General features: G+C 40.5%; 1 protein-coding gene across 1 annotated transcript in view; it reads right to left on the reverse strand.

Annotated features, from left to right (window-relative positions):
- Positions 1-14,894, reverse strand: part of CPNE8 (copine 8) — a 265,088-nt gene extending 250,194 nt beyond the window's left edge. The window contains exons 1-2 of the mRNA XM_005887727.3: positions 14,756-14,894; positions 14,182-14,352 (exon numbers count right to left, since the gene is read on the reverse strand). Coding sequence (XP_005887789.1) covers positions 14,182-14,315 — 134 coding nt within the window. The 5' untranslated portion in view covers positions 14,316-14,352; positions 14,756-14,894. The remainder of the gene's footprint in view (positions 1-14,181; positions 14,353-14,755) is intronic.
- Positions 14,895-25,436: the final 10,542 nt, after the last annotated feature.

Here is a 25,436-nt window from a genome sequence, read left to right on the forward strand (position 1 = left end):
TTGTGACAGCCCCTGTGGGGAGCTGACCTATGGAGGGACATACGGGATGTGTGCACACGACCCAGTGCTGCCATCAAGGTAAGACGCATCTCTGCATATTCTCCAACTACACTACCCAGGAACCACAAAGCAGACACCTTAGCCAAGGCAGGAGCTGTTCTCCTAGAAGACTTAAAGACTTCCTTGGATATGGCACAGTGGCTTCACTGAAAACCGATGAGACACTGAGGCCCCAAAACCATCTGGGAGATAGCCAAGAGGTTCCACCTCTACATCAAATACACTGACAGGCAGGCATTTGACAGGGACTGCCCCACTGTAGCTTGTGGTGACAACCCTTGAGACATATTCCTGGTCACATCAGATTAGCCACTAGCCCAGTGACCAGAGGATAAGTGGACTACATCAACCCCTTGCCTTTATCAGAAGGACACAAGTGTGATTGACCTGTGCAAATACAGAGACCTGACTGATAGAAGCTGTTCCTAGTAGAAGAGCAAATCAAAAAGCCACTATTAGGGGCTTGACCAAGTTAGAAAATATGTACCCGGTCCCCATTTATATAGATAGCAACCAAGGGACCCATATCACTGGGCATGACATAAAGGAATGGGCTGAAGCCCATGAGGTTTTATAGACCTTCCATCTGCCATATAACCCAACAGATGCAGGGTTGGTAGAAAGAACTGAAAGAGACATTGAAGAAACTTTCTCCAGATGAGTCTTTAAGAGGCTATCTTGACTATTATTAGAGGCCATCTGACTGTTAAACACCAAACCACAGCAGGCCACATGTCTGCTTCTGAGAGGCTGACTGTACCTATTCTACCAACTAGATCCTTAAATTTTCAAGTGTTAGAAGAAGGACTGAGACTTATCCAGTGGGATGCAGGTCTTATCCTAGGAGTGCCACACAACCTTCTACCTGGGAAGATTATTTGAGATTGGAGATGTAATGGTATACCCCTCATAGGGGTTTGGCATTCTTTTACCTTGGGGACAAGGGCAAGGCTAGGCCTTGACATAGTAATTTCTCAATCTTTCTAAGTGAAGGCCCAGAATAACCAAGGTGATCTCCCATATAGAAATCAAATGGGAGACTGAAATAGGGCTTCTTTTATGGGCCCTACTAAAGCCCCCACATATAATATCTCCCTGCCTGGTTCTAATGTAAAGGAATTTGCTCATGGGAAAAGTGCCAAAGTCCAGGGTGATCCTGGCTCATGGAGAACAAACTACAGCGTAGTTTCTGAATGAAGATTTGTCTTTCTTGCTACCCTTAAAAGACCTTCCCCAGTGGCTCAGACAATAAAGAATCTGCATGCAATGCAGAAGACCTAGGTTCTGGGTCAGGAAGATCCCCTGGAGAAGGGAGTGACTATCTACTCCAGTATTTTTGCCTGGAGAATCCCATGAATAAAGGAGCCTAGTGGGGTTGCAAAGAGTCAGACATGGTTGAACAACTAAGGCAAGCACAACCTTTAAAACACTTATTATCCTTAGCGTTTTCCTTCTAGGATTAGTGCCACATACCTCCACTATTGCCTTCCTGCCCTGGGCCACCACCTATGCTGACATCCACAATTGCTCTGACTTACAGGTGTATAGATTGCTGCCAATGTCCACTCCTGAAGTAATGTCGGGGTCGTTGTCTTCAACCTTATGACATGGGGACAATGTGTGGGGATGGCAGGTAAACTCCTCCTATCTGGCTCTAGAGTATTCTTGGAAGAATGGTGGATAAAGATAGGCCATATAGATGGTGGGGGTGGAGTGTGTAGCTGAACCATTCTGGCTCCACCTTTTCAGCTCCATCTAGGTCTGCAGTCCTTTCCACCTGACTGAGATTTAGCCTAACTCACAAACTAATGCACTCAAGCCAGACTGAGTTCCCTTTTACCCTTGCCTTCATTTAAAGTGAAAGCTGGAAGAGTGCCTTTTGCTGAGATGGTTAAGTAGGGTGGGTGCCCCCAGTTCTAGACTGTGGATATGCTTCTCACTTGGTAGTCAGATTCTGTTTTTACCTTTGGCTCCTTTAGAACCCCCTGTATCCCCTTTGGCAGCACAGAGTACAGTTGTCAATGCCACTGGATCTTCTGTCCACCAGATCTTTCCTGCCTATATGTTACCCACAGTAAACTTCATAATAGAAACTTCATTTGCTTGCTCCTTTTTTCAGTCTCAAAATTCCTTCTCAGTTCGGAGGCTATTACTCAACATCTTCACCTCCTAACAGAGAGAAATGAACTAAACGGATATAGTTTGATGAAAGACTGAGTGATTTTTATTTTGTGCTTATGTCTATTTGCAATTATATGACAAACATTATTTTAACTCATGTAGCTGCATTAGCTTATGTAACCCTCAAAACAAATATAAGAGGTAGGGACTATTGTTATCTGCACTCTACAAATGAAGAAATTGGGAAACAAAGAGGTTCATGTGGTCTAGTTCCACACCCATGCTCCTCAAGAGTAAGCAAGCTGGCTATTGTTATAAAACAGGCTAACAAATGAATAAAACTTCTTTGAGAGGAATTGTTTTTCTTCTCTGACTTGACTAAAATCAAGTGAGGAATTCAGGTTTCTGACTGTTATGCCACAAACAGCATACCTAAAAAGGCACAGCTTTAGCATCCTCTCTCATGGGGCCCTGCTTTGTGAATTGCTTCTAGATGTACATTCTCGACATCACAAGGCTGTTTTGAACATTTCAAGTGCTAATATATATATATATTAGCATTAATATATCTATATATGTCCATATACACATACATACATACATGCAGGGTGGACCAAACTACTGACAGAACATGAGCAAAGCTTTTCTCTGCTGAGATATACCTAGGCAACTCCCACATTATACTTATTTTCCTAGCTCAGATCATTTGAAACACTACTTACATGCTAACATCAAACATCTTGTCTGACAAAAGAATGGTAAAGTGTGTCTAAGAAATAAACCAATATGGACTGGGGTGGAGCTGCCAATTGTGTTTGAGCACTTTGATTCTCTTTCACCAAAGATTTCATAACAGTATCAGCATCTGTTTCAAACTAGACCATTTCTCACTGGCCCAATCAGATTCTGTCTCTTCAAATCTCAATTTGCTTCCCCCAGTGGTCAGTGAATCACTAAATGAGCTGGAACTGTAACACCTAAATTTGCAAAGTACATTCCACTAGTAGATGGAGAAACAAAAAACTCTTCAAAGTAAAGAAGAATAAGAATACAGAAAGGACCACATAAAAAGGAGAAGAAAGGAAAAAGTATACAAAATTTCAATCATCTTCTTATTTCACTCACAAGAGTCCCTTGGACTGCAAGGAGATCCAACCAGTCCATTCTAAAGGAGATCAGCCCTGGGTGTTCTTTGGAAGGAATTGTGCTAAAGCTGAAACTCCAGTACTTTGGCCACCTCACGTGAAGAGCTGACTCATTGGAAAAGACTGATGTGGGAGGGATTGGGGGCAGGAGGAGAAGGGGACGACAGAGGATGAGATGGCTGGATGGCATCACCGACTCTTTGGACATGAGTCTAAGTGAACTCCGGGAGCTGGTGATGGACAGGGAGGCCTGGAGTGCTGCGGTTCATGGGTCTCAAAGAGTCGGACACGACTGAGTGACTGAACTGAACTGATACTTGCAGGCGGCCAAAATTTTCATAGATTATAAAAGACCACACAACCCCACTTATAGTAAAGAGTAAAACCAGAGACAGAGCCAAACTTGATATCACCATCTCTAATAGTGACAATCTAACAAAAGCAATAATTTCCCCCTGTATATGCTGTATGTTTTATAAAAGGCCTATAAACAGTGATGTGCAAATATCTTTAACCACAGGTTTTCCCCAAAAAAGCTAAATGCATGTACATGCTGTGTGTACATAATTTATTATAAATTTTATTGATATAAAGTATGTGTAGATGAGCACACAATTTACAAATAATAATATATATAATACTTTTCTTATAAATTCTGTGGAGCCAACTGATTCCCACAGAATGTCTTATGTGTAGACAACAACAAAACAATAACTCAAACTCTGATTTGCAGTGTTTGTCACTTATAAATATTCCCACTATGGTCAATTTCAAGCCACCAATCGTGATGTCACTGAACATGGACTGAAGTGAGATGAGCAGTAGCACACGAATGCATAATATTCTCAACCCACAGATTAAAAAAGTAGAGCAAAGATGATAGCAAAGAATCTAGATGTCTAACAAAATGTAGTTACTAAAACAGAAAGTAATAACTTTTGAGTATGCCTTAACTTTGTTTTACTGTAATCTATTTAACTTTAGGCTTATATAACTTACATTTTTACAATCATTTTGTTTAACTGCTGCTGCTGCTGCTGCTAAGTCGCTTCAGTCGTGTCCGACTCTGTGCAACCCCATAGACAGCAGCCCATCAGGCTCTGCCATCCCTGGGATTCTCCAGGCAAGAACACTGGAGTGGGTTGCCATTTCCTTCTCCAATGCATGAAAGTGAAAAGTGAAAGTGAAGTCGCTCAGTCGCGTCTGACTCGTGGCGACCCCATGGACTGCAGCCTACCAGGCTCCTCCATCCATGGGATTTTCTAGGCAAGAGTACTTGGAGTGGCTTGCCATTGCCTTCTCCGTTTGTTTAACTACCAGCACATAAATTATTTCAATCCCATTAAAGCAGTTGCAGCATGTCATTGAAAAGAATATTTCTAACACCCTATTGAGGAAGGTATTGTTAACTAAAAACATGTGCAACCTAAAAGTTGAGAGTTAAGTTTTATTCAGTGGGAATGTTAGAACTCGAGCCTGGGAGACAGGGAGTTGACTCTTGAATTCATAATTCTCACCTAAAAAGGCCTCCTGCATAAGACTGGTATATAAAGAGAACTGCTGACTTTCAAACTCACCTTAGAGCAGTGCTCTGAAACAGGGAAAGACCAACACCAGGACAAGAAGATGACATCATAAGTAGACAATTGAACCGAGATCCTAGACCTGACCTGTATGATTGTTCATTATGTTTTCTTCTTGTTCTCTTGGACTCTTGCATGTAAATCAATTTTTTTTTTTTTTTATCATTGGCAAAATCTTATGCAAATTTTAGAAATCAATCAAATTGTTCAGTTGTGGTCAATTACCTGCGTCCATTACCTCTGGTTTACCTTGGTGGGTTTCTCCCCTCCAAAGTTCTGATTGGATGGCTCTTAGAAAGTTTATTTTAGAAGAAAGGAATTACAGTTTTCGGCTTGGGCTACTATCACTAGATGCGACTCACTTACTTGCCCAGTCAAACACACTTATTCTAAGCCTGGCCATAAATATGAATTTTCCCTTAAGATTATTCTAGTTCAGTCAGAACAACATACTAAATTCCACTAAAAAAACAAAACAAAACAATGTAAACTCTAGACTTTTAGGAGGGACACTTCCTCAGTTATGGGATGGCTTTATCTGCTAACACCAGGCTATGGTCACCTAAGCCTAAAGGCTCCCCCTATGCTTAGAACAATTAAACCATACCAAAGAAAATCAACTTAATAAAACTAGAAAATTAGGCTGGGTATTTTATGAAAACTGCCAGTGTACTATGTCCTTCAAGACAGTGATTGATATGGAATAGATTGGCTTAGAAGACTAGAAATAAGCTGGCTGGCAACTAATGGGACTCAATGGCTTTGTGCATCCAATTTATGACCCTGGCTTCTGCCAAGAGGGCCAGGAAGGTATACTTTAGGATGCCCTTAGGCTCAAGGCCATTTATGTACAACTTAGATGTAACTCCAGCAAATTTACCACCAATATGAGCCTGAAGAACCAAGAGATCTGTATTTCACTGGTATGATCATTTAGCAGCTACTTTTGCACCTTCTTTACAATGTGAGAAAACATTATTTCTCACATTGAAGCCTTAAGAGAATTCACTCAAAAGGCCTTAAATGATAGCAGCCAGGCTATTAGCCTACTAAATTCTGAGTCTCTATGTGGAGAAAAGCCGTATTACAAAATCGTATGGCCCTTGATATCCTTAGCACATCTCAAGGAGGCAACAGTGCTATAATTCAACTAAATGTTATGTTTTCATACCAGATGAATCCTCTAATATAACACATTTAATGACTCACAGGAAAAATTATATTGCTGCCTTAGATGATCCACTTTCTAGCCTTGGTGATCTTTTAGGAAGACAGTTTGGTGTCGGAAGCTCATGGTTTGAACCCCTACTTGTAACTTTAACAAGTTATTAGCTATATTGCTTGTAATCTGTTTATTTCATAAGATTGTTGTCTCTTGTATTAGATGATGTATAACCAGGCCCCAGCCAAATTAATGACAGTTAAACAGCTTGAAGAAACAGGTCACGTTTATAATGTAGAATAACTGTAATATTCTACATTACAATTATTGTGTGATTACACTACAATTGTGTGATTCTAGGTATAGGAAGAAACAACAAGGGAAATATCTCCTGGATCCTATTAAGTTAGAAGATAGAGGATTCAGAGAATCTTTTTATTATCCATCAATGGGACTAATCCAGAAATTAACACCTGGAATGACTTACCAACAAAAAATTTCCACCTGACCTAAGATCAGTCTCCCAACACCATGGGACAAAAGAAACAATGGTTATGAAATATCTCCCAATATGGTCGAATTTCCAACCATGGGGAGAGACTATGAAATGAAATGTTTTCTCCTCTATGCTCTACCAGTAAAAAAGTTTTTTCCAAATGCAAATTTCTGAGCTCAGGTGAAAGAAAGTCAGTTATTTGAAAGCCATCAGCTACTTCCTCCCCAGTGAGCACACAGGAGCTAGGGGGAAGTGAGAGGCAGGTGACCATCTGCCACATTCACCATCTTTTACAGTATACAAGGAACTAGTATGTGAATAATAAAGAAAGCAGGATTGGCCCCAGAGAGCTAGATGCATATGAATGAAATGATTTCACAAGCCGAAATGCTTGCAGCTTCCCATATATAGAAGATCACTAAATCTCTTTATTTAGAAGATCTCTAAATCTCTGGCATTATGTACTTCCCTGGTGGCTCAGACAGTAAAAGCATCTGCCTACAATGTGGGAGACCTGGGTTTGATCCCTGTGTTGGGAAGATCCCTTGGAGAAGGAAATGGCAGCCCACTCCAGTATTGTTGCCTGGAAAATCCCATGAACAGAGGAACCTGGCAGGCTGCAGTCCATGGGGTCGCAAAGAGACACAACTGAGCGACTTCACTTTCACTTTCACTAAATCTCTTCCTATACATAAAAGATCACTTTATCTCATTAGATCACGAAATCTCTTTAGATTTAACCTCTAAATCTCTTGAAAGATTTAACTTTCTCTTAATTAACAGTAATCTTTTAATATTCAGATTACCTGCCCCTCCTGTATATACCTTGGCTCCTCCCCTGCTTCCTCTGAGTCAGTGTCTCTCAGGGTCACCTGAGATACTGTCTCCCAGGCTTGAGTCCTAGCATTCTCACCAAATAAAACCTAACTCTCAACTTTTAGGTTGCATGTGTGTCTTTTTTAATCGACAGTATTGTTCATCCAAACCAAGTAACTATAGTCATAGAGACATAAACTCATCAAATTAGTAAATTAACACTTTTGGTGTAGAGAGAAATAGTAAAAGAAAAAAAAAAAAACAGTCTGATAAAAAACTTCCAAAGACAATCCATAAGCTTTATGTAATATGAGGTGTCTGACAAAGAAGACATACAGATGACCAACAAATAGATGAAAATATGCTCAACATCACATATTAGAGAAAAGCAAATCAAAATTACAACGAGGTATCACCTCTTACCAGTCAGAATGGCCATCATCAAAAAATCTACAAACAATAAATGCTAGAGAGGATGAAGAAAAGGGAATCCTTCTGCACTACTGGTAGGAAGGTAAACTGATACAACACTATGGAGTACAATATGGATTTCTTAAAATACTAGGAATAAAACTACCATATGACCTAGCAATCCCACTCCTGAGCATATACCCGGAGAAAACCATAATTCAAAAAGATACATGTACCCCAATGTTCATAGCAGCACTATTTACAATAGCCAGGACATGGAAGCAACCTATATATCCATCAACAGATGAATGGATAAAAGAGTTGTGGTACACAATAGAATATCATGCAGCCAGCAGAGGAACAAATTTGAGTCAGTGGTAGTGAGGTGGCTGAACCTACAGCCTGTTGTACAGAGTGAAGTAAATCAGAAAGAGAAACACAAATATACATTAACACATATATGTGGAATCTAGAAAAATGGTGCTGATGAACCTATTGCACGGCAGGTGTAAAGAACAGACTTGTGGACACAGTGGGGAAAGGAAAGAGTGGGACGAACTGAGAGAATAGCACTGACAAATATACTACCGTGTGTAGAATAGATGTTAGAGGGAAGCAGCCGTATAATATAGGGGACTAAGTTCCATGCTCTCTGGTGATTCAAGTTGTTGTATAACAGAAACCAACATAACATTGTAAAGCAATTATCTTCCAATTAAAACATATGTATATATGAGGTGTCTGAGAAGAATGCAGTGCCAAGAGAGCCTGACATCTTGTCAGCTTGCTGGGGCGTGTGGTACAAGTTGAGAATGAATCACTAATGACACTATACAAAGCAAACAGAAACTTCTGACTACTAGGTTCAGTGTTGATTTATTCACAGATTTGTTCATTCCACCAATATTTTTTTTTAGTTTAATGTGTGTAGCCAGCACATGGTAAACATGCTAAAGGTACAGATTCCTGGGCCGTAGTTCCAGGCATTTTCATTCAGTAGATCTAGTTTGGAATCTGAGTCTATATTTTAACAAGCAAACCTCTATCCCATGCCAGATGATTCATTCAGAGAATTACAGAATCTAGCATTTATTGACTACTTATTCTGTGCCAAGTTCAGAATGCACAGACAGGAAAGAGACAAAACTTGTCCCCAAGAAGACTACATAGACCAGTAATTATAACCATGATATTGGTACATATTAGTTGCTTTGAATACTTAGTTGCTGAGTCATGTCCGACTCTTTGCAACCCACGGATTGTAGCCTGCCAGGCTCCTCTGCCCATGAGATTTCCCAGGCAAGAATACTGGAGCAGGCTGCCATTTCCAGCTGCACTGAGAATATAGCAAAATACAGCTTGGGAGAGGATCGTGATAGAAAATTATGTTATATCTGAGTCTGGAAGAAGGAGACAATGCTAATCAAGAAAGGAAGAGAGTGGAGGAAGGGACATTCAGGTCAGAGAAAAGCATGTGCACAGCCACACACGCAAAGACAGTTTGGTTCAACAGGATAACAGAACATGCTTTGGGACTGTACCTCTTAGTACTGTTCTGTAGTCAACTTTTATCTGGCACCAACTTTTGCATATACTAAGCACATAGATGTCAGGCTATTGTGAAATGGAATATTTCCTGCTGTATCAACTAATAAGGATATCACAGCAATCTGTGATTCTGGCCCTCCAAATGTGAATTTCTGAGCCCAGAGGGCACCCAAGAAAAACAATCCGGCGGCCATCAGCCAGTTCCCCTGGTGAGCACCTTGTCCCAGATAGCTGGGATGCATATGAAAGGAATAATTTCAGTAAGCGCAGACTCTTGCATCTTCCCATACATAGAAAAGTGCTAAATTCCTTAACTTGGGATATCTGGTTTTCCCTAATTAACAATAATCTTTTGATGTTCAGACTACCTTCCTCTTGTTGCAAACTTTCATATAACCTGACTCCTCCCTGTGCCTCCTAGGAGCAGTTTTCTTAGAGTCACTTAAGCTGTCTCCTGGGCTTGAAGTCCTAAAAATTCCTACCAAATAAAACATAACTCTCAACTAGTAGGTTGTGACTATTTTTTAAGTCGACACTATGTTCAGTCATAGAGCTTATGTGAGGAGTAGTGGGAGATTAGGCAAGACAGCTAAAGCCAGGTCTGCTGTTGCTGCTAAGTCGCTTCAGGCGTGTCCTACTCTGTGTGACCCCGTAGACGGCAGCCCACCAGGCTCTTCCATCCCTGGGATTCTCCAGACAAGAATACTGGAGTGGGTTGCCATTTCCTTCTCCAATGCATTAAAGTGAGAAGTGAAAGTGAAGTCGCTGAGTGACATCCGACTCTTAGCAACCCCACGGACTGTAGCCTACCAGGCTCCTTCGTCCATGGGATTTTCCAGGCAAGAGTACTGGAGTGGGGTGCCATTGTCTTCTCCTAAAGCCAGGTCAGGAAGTGCTTTTTAGAACTCCTAGTACAAAATAGAATTCCTAGTACAAAATAGAATTCCTAGTGAAAAAGTTGGCCTAAAGCTCAACATTCAGAAAACAAAGATCATGGCATCCTGTCCCATCACTTCATGGCAAATAGATGGGGAAACAGTGGAAACAGTGTCAGACTTTATTTTTGGGGGCTCCAAAATCACTACAGATGGTGACTGCAGCCATGAAATTAAAAGACGCTTACTCCTTGGAAGGAAATTTATGACCAACCTAGATAGCATATTCAAAAGCAGAGACATTACTTTGCCAACAAAGTTCCGGCTAGTCAAGGCTATGGTTTTCCTGTGGTCATATATGGATGTGAGAGTTGGACTGTGAAGAAGGCTGAGCGCCGAAGAATTGATGCTTTTGAACTGTGGTGTTGGAGAAGACTCTTGAGAGTCCCTTGGACTGCAAGGAGATCCAACCAGTCCATTCTGAAGGAGATCAGCCCTGGGATTTCTTTGTAGGGAATGATGCTGAAGCTGAAACTCCAGTACTTTGGCCACCTCATGCGAAGAGTTGACTCATTGGAAAAGACTCTGATGCTGGGAGGGATTGGGGGGCAGGAGGAGAAGGGGACGACAGAGGATGAGATGGCTGGATGGCATCACTGACTCGATGGACGTGAGTCTGAGTGAACTCCGGGAGTTAGGGACGGACAGGGAGGCCTGGCGTGCTGCGATTCATGGGGTCGCGAAGAGTCGGACACGACTGAGCGACTGAACTGAACTGAACTGAGTACAAAATAGGCACTCATTACTTTCCACTTTGTATTCTTCCTTCCACACTAGATTTTAAAATTAATTTTATTACCATTATAGGATTATTGCTTCAATAAGATTCATTTGTGATATCTAATCTACAAAGTCTAGAAATATAGACTGCTATCCCTGCTTTTATACTTGATAAGCCAGTTTCTCACTGGCTTATCAAAATGACATGACAATAACAAAATCATCAAAACAATGTGTAAGAAACAGTGCAACAAACCAAGGTCTCAGGGAAAACAGTTAATTACTGTGTATTACTTTTCCCATTGTTTTTACCTTTATTTTATATTAATCTGTTTTCAGAATAAAACAGGAATGTTGTTTTATGTTTCTAAGGTTGTGTCATTTCATCTATAGACATTTTAATTAGGTAACTCAATAATTTAAAAATCTTTAAATTTACAAATTAACACAAAATTTAAAAATGAATGCAAGAAGAGCTGAATAATGAGTAGAAGTTAAGTTAAAGAGTTGGAGCTTTATCTCTGCATAAATATAGCTAGAAAATATTTGTCACTTTAACACACCAACTTTGTAGCTACTACAGAAACTCCACTGCTCTTTTTCTCATAAAACCATGTCATCTGTCTTGTCTCCCCTCATGCCCCATTTCCTCTTTGTAGCACATTCCAAGTACTCTGTTTCACAATGATATGTTCCATTCCTCTTCATGAACCTCATCTTTGGATTTAGTCCTATGTAATTATGTGTTATATAATATTTATCTCCCAAGAAGATTTCACTTTTTTAGAGAACTTCTCATGCATTTCTCATGGAACATGGCATAGTGCTAAGCATTAAAGACACTCAAACACTTCCTTAAGTGAATAGACTAAATGATTTCCACAAATTATATTTTACTTCAAGCTTCAATTGTTGATTTTCTCACCTCACTCAAAATGAAGATGCAAACATCATAAAGCTTTTAAAAAATTTTAGGCTGGGCACAATGAAAGGAGGTTATCAAAAAGGTCATCAGCAAATCATCAGAAGTCTTCAATATAAAAAAGCAAGGTGATTCCTTGCTCTGCTTGCCCATGGTAAGGCTAAGGGACCTACAACTGTGCCTTGCTGCTAGATAAAATCCCCACAGGCAATCTAGGAAATATGCTCTTTATATATATATCAAAGAAGAAAGAGAAAGAAAGAACAGATATCCTGAGGCTGCCTCTATCTGTGTCTTCTTTAACCAATTTATTGAAGTTCAAAAGAGAAGGACTATTTACAGAATTCCATAGTTGAACCATATGCAATATACTGATTCAATAAATACTATTTCCAATATCATAATAATAGCTAATATTTTTAACCCTTTCTTTCATGTCTACATTGTCAGTGTTTTTCAGATATCATCTTATTAAACTCTGATAACACCCTATATAAGATAAATGCCCAAATTATCTTCATTTTAGACATCAGAATATATATAAAGCCAGAATGTATAACCAGATCTCTTATGCCAAAGCCCCAGGGACACCATCATCTATCATCACAAGATTCAATTATCAATAAGATAAGTACTACAAGTATTTGGGTTCTCTTCCAAAACTTTTTTATTTGAACATGAAAAATTAAAAACAATACATGAAATCAATGGTATCAAAAAAAGGGGGTGAAACAAGGGGATCTTCAGGTTCTGAGGTAGCAAGCTGAAAGAAACTGGATTAAAGCCAGTTGACCAGGATTGCCAGCACCACAGCAAACAAGCATCAGAGGCGGGAGAGAGAGCGGTTAAATATGGACCTTATTGGCAGGAAGACTAAAGTATCATTTCCCCACAACCCCTAAAAAGTTTATAGGCAACTCAGACTTGACTGACATTTGTATTCATTCCTCATACAGGCCACATGCCATTCAGATTTATAGGATTTCAGCAGAAAATAAGAACTCTAGAAAATGCTGTTATTGTAGGACTTCAGGCTACGCATTCATTACCTGTTAAATACTGATAACCTCCCCCTAGCATCCAAAGCCAGCTTCAGAAAAGAGAAAAAGATCTAGAAATTAATGTCTAAGAAGAATTTTCCATACAGTTTCACTTGTTCAACTGACAGAAATCTCAGGCAGCATTTAGCTATCACTATCAGCATTAGTGTTCAATGGTCTGAAGTCGGCCTTAAGAAATCATTCTTCTGGCTTTCAGGTTTACTCTTGTGACAATGCAAAATTAAATATCACTAGATTGATAGTATTTTAAGCCTAGGTGCTTATTTACATCGATACTTAACCATGTTTATTAGATTTCTTCAAGATTTCTTCTTTTTTTTTTTTCCTTAAAAAAAAAAGGAAGGAAAGGATTTGAGGGCTTTAAAAACAAGTGAAAAGTGTTCAGGTTAAGAGTTTTCCACTGAGAAAGATCAAAGGCTGCAAACATGGGAGTGGGCTCCATTCAGTGTTGTCATCTTAAAATCATCTGCGATATAGCAATTACGCTACTTTATTTACAAGCAAACTGACCCAAAGAACGTCAGCCAAAGGAGTTTGAAATGTACAGCAGAGTGTAGGTTTTTACAGGCACTCAAATGTATCCACTTGCAGGCACAAAGTCGTGACTTCCCACAGTTTAGGTAAGGCTGCGGTGGAAATCTCTACGTAGTAGGTCAAAGGCAAAAAGGCTCCCCCGGGGGAGGTGAGGGCGAGGAGGCGGGGAAGCAAGCTGGATGGCTCCAGGAAGTGGGTGGGAAGGAAGCTGCCCGGTTTGGAGCCAACTGTGCCAACCTCAGGTTTGCATAGCCTAGCAGAGGGAATCCTGGGCCACTGCGCGCATTGGCCACAAGCGCTTTGGCAATGCTATGCCCTTCGATTCCTGTCATCACCCAACCCCACGGCTCGAGTTTGGGACGTGAAAAAGGGCTCGTAAAGTGGGCGGCGGCCGGGGGTTCCCGCCGCTGAGTCACAGCCCAGCCAACTTTTACAGCATTTCCCAGAAAGAAAGTCTCAGTCCCATATCCCACTATTCGCTCCTAGTTCTGGCTCTTCGCTCTGCGACTCAACCCGGCGGTGACTCGAGACCCACGACTGAGCTATTTCCCACTCATGGCGCAACTTCTCACCCTCGCGGAGCCTCGGCGTACCCTGCGCGCTTCCAAACGCTACCGACCCAGTAGATGTGGGGGCAAAGGACGGAGGGGAAGGGCTGCGTCCTCACCTGCAAGATACGGACACCTCCACTCGCGTGGCCGGGATGGCCGTGCTCAGCTGGTTTAAATCCCCGAGGCCCGCGGAGCTGGTGTAGCGGCTGTCCATCTTGAGAGGCGCCGTAGAATTGTCTGGCACCCACATCCAGAGCTCTGGCCGACTGAGGGCTCCCAGCCCAGCTCTAGACAAACAGGGTTGGGGATTGAGGGTGGAGGCAGAGGAAGGAGGCGGAGGCAGTTCGCGGAAAGGGGGAGGCAGAGAAGAGGCGGATCTCAGGGTAAAGCCGCGAGGGAACAGGCCCGCAGAAGCTGAAGCTGCTGAGGAAGTGGCGCACGGGGCTTTCGGCTTCCCTGCCCCCTCAGCCCGAGCTGAGGACACTCCGCGATCCTTTACTCGCTCTAGGCTTCAGGCTCGGCGGAGCCACTGGGCAGCCTAGCGGGGTTGGGGGCATCAGACACAGACCCCAACCGTCTAGTAGAACAACCCCTGGCCGGCTTGGCAAGCGGTTTGTGTTTTATCTCCGCCTCTTTACACCCACGCCTGTTCCTAAATCCCGCGTCATAAACCCACCCCTTCCCATTTACCGGTGATCCTCATCTCGCCCTCGGAGTCCACGGAGGTCCTCCCCTACACTGTGCCCTACAGCAGATGAGCCGAATCCTCGCTTCTGGACTGCCCACTCTCGGCCACTTAAGGGTTGAGGACAATGAGACAGGCTTCGAGACGATCTCCAACCTTCTCCAAGCAGTGGTAAAGTAACAGATCAATATATGGAACAAGCCGAGAGCAGGGGAAACCTAAGGTGGAGCGAGGGGCGGGGAGGGGGTACTATTTGGAATTTAAGGGAGCAATCTGATTTCCCTCTTCCCTCAGTTCTTCGAAATAAGGGCGGGGGGTGCTAATGTCTATAATCCTTTTACCGTCTGGACTCTCCTGCGCCCCCTCGCTTCCAAATGGGTGGAAGTTACGCCCTAAAACCTGACAGTCACGACAAAATAGGACTCTCAACCGGTAAGACCTGAATGAAGCTGGACAGATAAAAACAGAACTAAGCTGGAGTGAGCGCCACCTTTGGGGAACTGTTTTCTGGGAAGGCCAGACTTGTACCAGTATGCAGAAGCTGCAAAAGGAGGTACCCGCCGCCCAGCTCCCTTGCCGCGATCTTTATTATAGGCATGTTCCCTCCTGCCTTGCCCGAGCGCCTGCTTGTCCCTGGACGGTTGCCACCAGGGGGAGACAGAGATCAGCACTCGGAGTATTGCAAAAGCAGGAGAGGGGCGGGGACTGGAGGAGGGACAATGAGTGTGGACATATCCATCTTCCTTTATAACACCAATAACTGAGTTACCAGCTGGCAAGACTGACTCAGGGGGCAAACCGTTTTCGTCGTTGAGGACCTGCCCTACGTTGTAATATTTTAATACAACTGGGAGCCACCTGACTAGAAAATCTATAGAGTTGCAGATGAGGATGTGTGGGTGCAGTCTTGAGGCTTTATGCTCCCAAGAATCCTTCCTACCTTCCATTCTTGGTTTCCTTTCCTTTCACCCCCCACCCCCACCCAGCACTTGTCACCCTTTAGTTAGTTAAAAGTTCTCTGTTCTTCTTTCCCTTTCCCTGTTTGGACATGCCCTAAAACTCTAGACATTTCCACTGTGCTACCAAAATTAGTTTTGGGAAAGAGATTTAAGTATATTTTTTTAAGCTAACCATACTTTTATAGAAGCCTATTGAAGAAATAAATGTAAGACCTGTTCTGTGTTTAGTAATCATGAAAACATGTTCTTGTAAAATTCTTAAAGCATCTTTTAAAGACATTTTAAGTATTTCAAGAAACGTAGGGTTTATTCTGTGAAAGTTCTTAAAGTTGGCTAGTTATCACTAGATAGATAATCATATTCAGATGAACATCAATAATTCTAGAAGAAATGTAAACTGCCATTTTCTTGTTAGATAAAAGAATCATAGAATTTCATCTTTGATTCTTCTGTATGCATAAAGTTGTCCTGTCAGATTAGTTATTTAAAAACAATGCAAAGGTATTTATTGGACACATATAGGCCATAAGGGATGCTTGAAATTTGACTAAGTAATGATGGAGCCAAAGATGGAGAAGCTCTATACCATCAGCAAAAACAAGACCGGGAGCTGACTGTGGCTCAGATCATGAACTCCTTATTGCCAAATTCAGACTTAAATTGAAGAAAGTGGGGAAAACCACTAGACCATTCAGGTATGACCTAAATCAAATCCCTTAGGATTATACAGTAGAAGTGAGAAATTGATTCAAGGGATTAGATCTGATAGACAGAGTGCCTGATGAACTATGGATGGAAGTTCATGAAATTGTACAGGAAACAGGGATCACGAACCATCCCCAAGAAAAAGAAATGCAAAAAAGCAAAATGGCTGTCTGAGGAGGCCTTACAAATAACTGTGACAAGAAGAGAAGTGAAAGGCACAGGAAAAAAGGAAAGCTATACCTATTTGAATGCAGAGTTCCAAAGAATAGCAAGGAGAGATAAGAAAGCCTTCCTCAATGATCAGTGCAAAGAAATAGAGGAAAATAATAGAATGGAAAAGACTAGAGATCTCTTCAAGAAAATTAGACATACCAAGGAAACATTTCATGCAAAGATGGGCTCAATAAAGGACAGGAATGGTATGGACCTAGCAGAAGCAGAAGATATTAAGAAGAGGTGGCAAGAATACATGGAAGGACTGTACAAAAAAGATATTCATGACCCAGATAATCACGATAGTGTGGTCATTCACCTAGAGTCAGACATCCTGGAATGTGAAGTCAAGTGGGCCTTAGAAAGCATCACTACGAACAAAGCTAGTGGAGGTGATGAAATTCCAGTTGAGCTATTTCAAATCCTGAAAGATGATGCTGTGAAAGTGTTGCACTCAATATGTCAACAAATTTGGAAAACTCAGCAGTGGCCACAGGACTGGAAAAGGTCAGTGTTCATTCCAATCCCAAAGAAAGACAGTGCCAAAGAATGCTCAAACTACCACACAATTGCACTCATCTCACACACTAGTAAAGTAATGCTCAAAATTCTCCAAGCCAGGTTTCAGCAATATGTGAACTGTGAACTTCCAGATGTTCAAGCTGGTTTTAGAAAAGGCGGAGGAACCAGAGATCAAATTACCAACATCCTCTGAATCATTGAAAAAGCAAGAGAATTCCAGAAAAACAGCCATTTCTGCTTTATTGATTATGCCAAAACCTTTGACTGTGTGTATCACAAGAAAGTGTGGAAAATTCTGAAAGAGATGGGAATACCAGACCACCTGACCTGCCTCTTGATAAATCTGTATGCAGGTCGGGAAGCAACAGTTAGAACTGGACATGGAACAACAGACTGGTTCCTAATTGGGAAAGGAGTATGTCAAGGCTATATATTGTCACCCTGCTTATTTAACTTATATGCAGAGTACATCATGAGAAATGCTGGGCTGGATGAAGCACAAGCTGGAATCAAGATTGCCAGGAGAAATATCAATAACCTCAGATATGCAGATGACACCACCCTTATGGCAGAAAGTGAAGAACAACTAAAGAGCCTCTTGATGAAAGTGAAAGAGGAGAGTGAAAAAGTTGACTTAGAGTTCAACATTCAGAAAACGAAGATCATGGCATCCGGTCCCATCACTTCATGGCAAATAGATGGGGAAACAGTGGAACAGTGGCTGACTTTATTTTTGGGGGCTCCAAAGTCACTGCAGATGGTGACTGCAGCCATGAAATTAAAAGATGCTTACTTCTTGGAACGAAAGTTATGACCAACCTAGATGGAATATTAAAAAGCAGAGACATTACTTTGCCAACAAAGGTCCATCTAGTCAAGGCTATGGTTTTTCCATTAGTCATGTATGGACATGAGAGTTGGACTATAAAGAAAGCTGAATGCAGAAGAATTGATGCTTTTGCACTGTGATGTTGGAGAAGACTCTTGAGAGTCTCTTGGACTGCAAGCAGACCCTACCTGTCCATCCTAAAGGAGATCCATCCTGAGTGTCCATTGGAAGGACTGATGTTGAAGCTGAAACTCCAATACTTTGGCCACCTGATTCGAAGAGCTGACTCATTGGAAAAGACCCTGATGCTGGGAAAGATTGAGGGCAGAAGGAGAAGGGGATGGCAGAGGATGAGATGGTTGGATGGCATCACTGACTCAATGGACATGGGTTTGGGTGAACTCTGGGAGTTGGTGATGGACAGGGAGTCCTGCCATGCTGCAGTCCATGGAGTCACAAAGAATCGGACATGACAGAGACTGAACTACTGAACTGAATTGAACTGAACTAAATGATGGAGTTAAGAAGATGTGATTCAGGTGCTGTGTGGCCAGCAACTGTTGAATGTGTCAAAATTGCTTTGCTACATTGAGTTAAAATGAGAGCTGAACACTCAGGTGAAAAGTACAAGAGGCTTTTGAAGCTATGGTGAAGAAATAGGATTGCTGAGCTTGGAGTCAATGGGTTAGAGTTAGAGTTGAATCCAAGGATATGGGTGAACACTCCAGGGAAAAAAGGAGAAAGAAATATGAAAATAAGAATCAAGTAGGATGAGTATCTGCCCTGGATGAAAGACAAAGAAGGATCCCACCAAATAAATGGGTAGGGAAGAAGCACTTGAACAAATAGGAAAGAAAAAAGAAAACAAGACAAAGATACTAAGGAAAAGGAAGAAGAGGCTCTCAAGAGAAAAAGACCAACAGGATCATTGTAGCAGATCCTGCAGAGGTCACATTACTGCCTTGTGTTTTTCTGATGCTGCACTTGCCTCATTCTCTTACTTGGACAATTACTGATATTACAAAATACTAAAGATTTTCAATTATTATTCCAGGTTTATTTTCCAGATTCTTCTGCTGAAATGCTTCAGGAAGCTCACCTCTAGCCCCATTTTACTGCCTTGAGCATGAAGCCCACCCCATTCTGGAAGTCATTAGTGCAAAAGCTACGCATCGAGTAAGTAATTGCATTGCTGAGGACCTCACACAGAAACAAGCTTTCTGGCATTTTATGGGCATAATGTGTAAGGAGCTAATGCCTAATTTTTAAACCTTATTTAGACCTTTCTTAGAGCAGGGCAGATAAGCATTAATTAGTATATGGTCAGAGTATACTCTGGTTTCTTACCTGCTTGGACAATTAGAAGGTGCATTAAAATGAAAGTTTTATTGGAAACTAGAGAAGCATACAAGATAAGTATATAAATTTTACATATTTAATAATTTAGTGATATTAACACTTAGCACCTTTTTTGATATATTTTAAAATAGTTATTTCAATGGAACTTCCCCTAATGCTCAAGAGATTTGGGCAAAATTCTGTAATTCACAAAACTGTCTCATACCTTAACAATTGCTGTTAAATTTACCATGATTTGTCACATTAAATGGGGTATTTTCTATTCAAATTCAAATAATTAAATCACTATGTTTCTCAAGTGAGTCTCTTAGAATGTTGTAAGTTAATAGAAATAAACATGGATTTTAGTTTTTGATGCTCAGAAAAAGTTTACATAGACACTGAGAATGATGATTTTGTTTTAAGAAGAAGAACCTAAGTTATTTATTCTATGAAAATGTGTTGCGGTTTAGTTTCTGCTTTAATGAAAGATAATTTATGGCATTTATTAAGTTCCTCCTTAGTTAAAATTCATCCATCAACAGCTGTCCAAGAAATCTTAATGTTTTAACATCATAATATATTCCTGTTTTGCCTATGGATGTTGAGGGACCAAAGCCCCATAGATATATTTGCCAAATAATATTGATGCTGTTAAAGAGATTCATAGTAGGAAATCAGTCAGTTGAGACCCACACATCTTATTGACTGGAGTCAGGCTTTTTTATTTTGAGGTCTTGTTTTGCAAATATAGACAGTAAAGCAATAGCCCGTTTAAGTCAAAGCAGCTTATTTAGATGGCCTCACAGTGTCTCTGGACTTTTCAAATGCTGTTTTAATCAGTCCATGTTACTGAAAATTATCTTGGTGAATGAAGAGATCTGAATCTTACAAAGTCCTACATTTAACTCGGTAATAGTTTTCTAATGAAACCGTTTGAGATGCCCTTTAAAAACACTATTTTGGAGTGTTAAAAGTTCAAATACTTTTTACAAACTCAGTGTTCATGTATTATACTCTGAAGGTTATTTTATTTTTACAAAAGCAATCAAATAGAATTCAACATTTTAAATTAATTTCCTAAAACAGAAAAAAATGACCAACATCCCAATAGAAAATAATGAGCAGAGGACAGAAATAATTAGTTCACAGAAAGGAAATGAAATAGTTCTAAAATATAAAAAATGATGCTTAACCTCACAATTTTAAAAAGCAATTCAACAATAGATGAAGATACTACTCTTTCCTAGTATACAAGTATTGTCAGACTGAGAGACACCCTCATACATTTTTGTTAGAAGTTTAAATTGTATGACCCTTAAAGAGAACAATGTGAAAAATAGTTTAATTGGATATCTATTTGAAAAAATAATAAAATTTAATCCATACCTTATACCATATACAAAAATTACCCAAAATGTCTCATATATCTCAACATAAAACCTAATATTATAAAATTTCTAGAAAAAGACATAAGAGAAAAATTTTATGAATGTGAGTTAGGCAAAGATTTCATAGATATAATACAAAAATCATGATCCATAGAAGAATACACTATTACAGTGAACTTCAAATTAAAATTTTCCTTTTCTTTGAAAGATATTATAAGGAAAATAAAAAGACAAAGCACCCACTGGGGGAATATTTTACAAAATATATATAGATCAATAACATACACCCAGAATATATAAAGAACACTCAAAATCTATAAGAACTAACAACTTCACCAAAGATTACAAATAGCAAATAAGAACATGAAAAAATGCTCAACATTATTGATTAGAAAACTATAAATTAAAATCGCAATGAGATACCACTACACATTTGTTAGAATGTTGAAGTTAGAGATTTACCATACATAACATTGACAAGGGTCTAGAACACCTGGAACTTTCAAATACCTCCAGTGGGAACATAAAATGATATAACAACTTTGGGAAACAGTTTGGTAGTTCCTTAAAAGTTCGACATAGAGAAGTTGACCAAGATGGTAGTGTAGGAGTACATAGAACTCAATTACCTCTGTGAACACATCAAAAATGTATCTATGTGTAGAATAAATGCCACTGAAAACTAACTGGAAACTGGCAGAAAGACTCCTTTATAACCAAAGGTGTAAGAAATACTCACACAGAATTGAATAGTAAGGGAATAAATGTGATCGGGTTGGGACTTTTGTCCTTGGGAGAGGACTCAGAGTAAAGGGGAAAATACACTTGTGGAGGTCTACCCTTGGGAGTGAGCTATAAGCCATATATTGGGTGTGCCAGCCCTGAAGTCAGACACAGGGAAGAGGATCCCCCATGGTTTGTTGGAGGGAAACTTAGACTAACAGGAGGGCTTTGGGAATCCTGAGCTCTGCTCACGAGGAGCATATGAGCACTGGCTTGCCACTGAGGCAGAGGAGAGAGGGCAGACTGAGGACTGTTCCAGTGACTGCCTAGTTTCCCATGACTTTCCTATGTGTGCCTATAGTTAAACTGAGTGAGAGTTCAACTATGGGACTCAGAGGTGAATTGGACTAGGGGTAGTATCTGAACACACTGCAGGTGGCCATTGCAGTTGCTTGCACAGATAGAGTTTATAGATGGTCCCAAACTTTGACAGCATCCAGACAGCCAGGACTCATACCACATACATTCTGAGAGCCCACACAGACCCTGCATGCCCTAGAGATCAATGCCACAAAGGAGTGGGAGCACTGGAAGCTGGGGTCAACAGCTGTGAGATATAAAAGAGACTCAGATACAGTGGGTCTGACATTGCTGGTGGTTGCACAGACTGCACAACAGAGGCAGAGCAAACCTCTGTCTGAGGCCAGCCCGTCACAGCCCATGTCCTGTTACAAGCCAAAAGCCCACGTGGACCTCTCTTACTGCAGCGTTGCTACCCTCTGGTGCAAGGATACTTGGAATCCAAGCCCAGTGTTTCTCATGATGTACTCTGCATATAAATTAAATAAGCAGGGTGACAATATACAGCCTTGACATATTCCTTTTCCTATTTGGAACCAGTCTGTTGTTCCATGTCCAGTTCTAACTGTTGCTTCCTGACCTGCATACAGGTTTCTCAAGAGGCAGGTCAGGTGGTCTGGTATTCCCATTTCTTTCAGAATTTTCCACAGTTTCTTGTGGTCCACACAGTCAAAAGTTTTGGCGTAGTTGATAAAGCAGAAGTAGATATTTTTCTGGAACTCTCTTGCTTTTTCAATGATTCATAGGATGCTGGCAATTTGATCTCTGGTTCGTCTGCCTTTTCTAAATCCAGCTTGAACATCTGGAAGCTCATGGTTCATGTACTGTTGAAGTCTGGCTTGGAGAATTTTGAGCATTACTTTACTAGTGTGTGAGATGAGTGCAATTGTGTGATAGTTTGAGCATTCTTTGGCACTGCCTTTCTTTGGGATTGGGATGAAAACTTACCTTTTCCAGTTTTGTGGCCACTGCTGCATTTTCCAAATTTGCTGGCATATAGAGTGTAGCACTTTCACAGCATCATCTTTCAGGATTTGAAATATCTCCACTGGAATTCCATCACCTCCACTAGCTTTGTTCATAGTGATGCTTCCTAAGGCCCACTTTACTTCACATTCCAGGATTTCTGACTCTAGGTGAGTGATCACACCATCATGATTATCTGGGTTGTGAAGATCTTTTTTGTATAGTTCATTAAGATAGCTTAAGCAAAATGTTTTCATAAGGAAAATGCATTGGTTAGCTCAAGGTTTGAGAAAATTTAAGTTCATACAGAACCAGATGTTCTGAACCAATAGAGAAGGAAAAAAGAAAAAGTTTGCCACTTGCAGTTTATTTCCTCTTGCTGCCTGGCGACCTCTGGCCTTCCTACCTGTTAACCCTCTCATAAACAGGAATGCTAACTGAATTTTGGAAAAGAATAAATAAACACAGTGAGAATTTTAACAAGGAGCTAAAAAAAAACATAAAAAGAATAAGTCAGAATTGAAGAATACAGTAAGTAAAATGGAAAACAGAGTAGAAGGAATAAACAGCAGAGTAGGTGATACAGAACAACACCCAAATGATCTGGAATTTAGAATAATAGAATTCACCCAATCAGAATAGTACTAACAAAAGTAACTTTACAAAATGATAGCAGTTTCAATGATGTTTGAGATAACAGGAAACAAACCAACATTTTCAATATAGTGGTTCTAGAAGGGAAGAGAAAGAGAAGGGAGTTGAAAATGAATTTAATGAAATTATGGCTGAAAAATTCTCAACCTGAAGAAGGAAAGAGATATCCAGGTTTAAGAAACACAGAGGGTCCCAAATAAGATGAACTGAGACAGACCCTTGCTGATATATATAATTGAAATGCTAAAGGATAAATATAACGAGAGATTTTTACAGGAAGCAAGAGAAAAACAAAAAGTTGTATCCAAGGGAGTCTCCATGAGGCTATCAGCTGACTTTTCCACAGAAAATCTGAAGGCTAGAAGGGAGTGGCATAATATATTCAAAGTGCCAAAAGGGAAAACCCTACAATTTAGGATACTCTGCTGTGATCCCATGGACTGTACCCTACAAGGCTCCTCCATCCATGGGATTTTCCAGGCAAGAGTACTGGAGTGGGGTGCCATTTCCTTCTCCAGAGGGTTTTCCCAACCCAGGGATCAAACCCAGGTCTCCCGCACTGTAAGCAGATGCTTTACCGTCTGAGCCACCATGGAAGACAGATAACTGAAGGAGAGATAAACAGCTTCAAACAAGGAAAAACTAAGAGCTCATAAATACTAAATTAACCCTAAAATGGACTCCCCTTGTGGCTCAGTGGTAAAGAATCCACCTGCAATGCAGGAGACTTAGGAGATGTGGGTTCAACCCCTAGGTCAGGAAGATCCCCTGGAGGAGGGCGTGGGAAAAAACTCCAGTATTCTTGTCTGGAGAATCTCATGGACAGAGGAGCCTGGCAGGCTATGGTCCATGGGGTCATAAAGAGTTGGACATAACTGAAGTGACATCACGCACAGAACCCTAAAAGAAATATTAAATGCCGTTCTCAAAGTGGAAAATAAAAAACTATAATAAGAGTTAAATATCTATTGAAAAGGCAAAATTTCTCTATGAAAGGCAAATATATAATAAAGGCTGGAGATTGATCACTTAAATAAGATAGTATTAAGTTTAAAGAAAAATACAAAATAAAGTATATCTACAATAATCAGTGAAGGGATAAACATGATAATGTAAAATCAAAACACAAAATGTAGGAGAAGGGGGTTAAAAATGTAGCTTTTTTGGAATGTGCTTGAATTTAAAGGAATACCTATTTGAAACAAATAAATCTAGTTATAGGTCCACATAATGAACCCCATAGTAGTTCAGTTCAGTTCAGTCACTCAGTTGTATCTGACTCTTTGCGACCCCATGAACTGCAGCACACCAGGCCTCCCTGTCCATCACCAACTCCAAAGTTCACCCAAACCTATGTCCATTGAGTCAGTAATGCCATCCAACCATCTCATCCTCTGTCTTCCACTTCTTCTCCTGCCCTCAATCTTTCCCAGCATCAGAGTCTTTTCCAATGAGTCAGCTCTTTGCATCAGGTGGCCAAAGTATTGGAGTTTCAACTTCAACATCAGTCCTTCCAAAGAACATCTAGGACTGATCTCCTTTAGGACTTACTAAAGGAACCCCATAGTAATCACAAATCAAAACCCTACAATAGATAATGCAAAATGAAAAAGAAAGGTGCACAAGCATACAACCAAAGAAAATCATCAAACCACAAGGAAGAAACATAATGATGAAGAAATGAACAGAGAAGAACTACAAAACAAACAGAAAACAAGTAACAAAATGGCAGTCATTGAGAACATACCTATCAATAATTACTTTAAAAGACAATGGACTAAATGCTCCAAGCAAAAGATAGAGGATGGCTGATTGAATGAAAAACAAGATCCATCTATATATTGCTCACAGAAGACTCACCTGAGAACTGAGGATTCACAGAGCCTGAAAGTGAGAGAATGGAAAAAGTCATTAGATGGAAATGGAAATAACAAGAAAGTGGGATTAGCAATACTCATAACAGGCAACATAGACTTTAAAACAAAATCTTTAACAAAAGACAAAGAAGAGTATTATACTATGATGA

This window comes from Bos mutus, chromosome 5, assembly GCF_027580195.1.
Source record: "Bos mutus isolate GX-2022 chromosome 5, NWIPB_WYAK_1.1, whole genome shotgun sequence".
NCBI classification, from domain to species: Eukaryota; Metazoa; Chordata; class Mammalia; order Artiodactyla; family Bovidae; genus Bos; species Bos mutus.